The following is a 1,436-nucleotide window of genomic DNA, read 5'->3' as shown; positions in this document are numbered from 1 at the left end:
AAGAGTGCGCAGCTATCATAGAAGAATGCTTTGAAGTATTAGAGATTAGCTATGCTGAACAAGGAGAGACGACAAACGGATGGACTTTTACCCCGTTTTTCACTCTGCGGTAGAATGAATGCTCATTTTCAGAAAAAAAAAGGCGAAAGTCGATTTTGAGGCCCGGCTTATCGCCTTTTTATGTTTTATTTATGTATTGTTTAATAACAGAAATGGCTCGATGTTCCATTCCGAGTCAGGACCACGGTTTGTATCGCTCTTTTTAACAATTTCAATGAAAACGCCTCAACGTTTATAATAAAGACAAAATCATTTTACTATACCTATATATGTATATATATATATATGTGTGATTATATATAAATACGCATTTAAAATTGCTTTTACATGATTAATAACTGTGTTATTTTATTTTACAGTAATAATACAGAGGCCACAAATAATGTCATGACATGTTACGAAACAAGCAAAAATGACGACGAACAAAATGACGATCAAGAGGAAGAGATAACTGAACCAGAAGGGTTGATAGATGTCGAAGAAGAATATGAGAACAATTATCAATTGCACCAACATCATGGCTGAGTACGAAGCATGTATCTTGGTTTTACGTTTAGCCCTCGACATGGATGTGAAAGATCTTCAGGTAATCGGCGACTCAGATTTGCTAATTCATCAGTTTCGAGGAGAGTGGGCCACCAAAAATGAAAAGATCATACCATATGTTGGACTTGTGCAAACATTCGCTGATCGGTTCTAAGAGGTCAAGTTCAAACGCATACCAAGAAACCAGAACGAGTTTGCCGATGCATTGGCAACAATAGCATCCACGATTCAGCATCCCGACAGTAGATACATTGATCCGGTCAAAATTGAAATCAGAGATCAACCAGCCCACTGTGCTTTTGTAGAGGCTAAGACTGATGGAAAACCTTGGTACGTCGACATTAAAATGTTCTTGGAGAAAGGAGAATATCCCGAAGGAACCACTTTAAATCAGAAGAGGACTATTAGGAAGTTAGCAAATGGTTTCTTCCTCAACAAGAATGTCCTGTACAAAAGAACTCCAGATTGGGGATTGCTTAGTTGTGTTGACTCCGTCGAAGCTACAAAATTGCTTGAAGAAGTGCATCTTTGGAACTTGCGGACCTCACATGAACGGGTTCGTACTGGCTAAGAAAATCTTAAGAATAGGGTACTCTTTTGGATGACCATGGAGAATGATTGTAGCAAGTTTATCCAGAAATGCCACAAATTTCAAATTCACAGAGATTTGATAAAGGTTCCTCCAACATAACTGAATGTTATGACGTCACCTTGGCCATTGGCCGCTTGGGGCGTGGATGCCATAGGACCAATTGAGCCAGCTGCGCCAAACAAACACCGTTTCATTTTGGTCGCCATAGACTACTTCACCAAGTGGGTGGAAGCAACAT

The 1,436-nt window shown here is 39.3% G+C and overlaps 1 protein-coding gene across 1 annotated transcript; it reads left to right on the top strand.

Annotated features, from left to right (window-relative positions):
• The first annotated feature begins 532 nt into the window (after positions 1-532).
• Positions 533-1,177, top strand: LOC132047422 (uncharacterized). Its single transcript, XM_059438471.1, has 2 exons — positions 533-646; positions 764-1,177. The coding sequence occupies exons 1-2, from the start codon at positions 533-535 to the stop codon at positions 1,175-1,177; spliced, it is 528 nt and encodes a 175-aa protein (XP_059294454.1).
• The last annotated feature ends 259 nt before the right edge of the window (positions 1,178-1,436 follow it).

Source organism: Lycium ferocissimum, chromosome 2, assembly GCF_029784015.1.
Source record: "Lycium ferocissimum isolate CSIRO_LF1 chromosome 2, AGI_CSIRO_Lferr_CH_V1, whole genome shotgun sequence".
Taxonomy (NCBI): Eukaryota; Viridiplantae; Streptophyta; class Magnoliopsida; order Solanales; family Solanaceae; genus Lycium; species Lycium ferocissimum.
Note: the sequence above shows the minus strand (reverse complement) of the source record. Positions and strands in the feature narration are given on the sequence as shown.

Excerpts from the sequence above, each read along its gene's own strand:
- LOC132047422 (XM_059438471.1), top strand. The coding sequence starts at position 533 with ATGTCGAAGAAGAATATGAGAACAATTATCAATTGCACCAACATCATG. Across the intron at positions 647-763 it reads TGGATGTGAAAGATCTTCAG|GTCAAGTTCAAACGCATACC; the intron begins GTAATCGGCGAC and ends CGGTTCTAAGAG.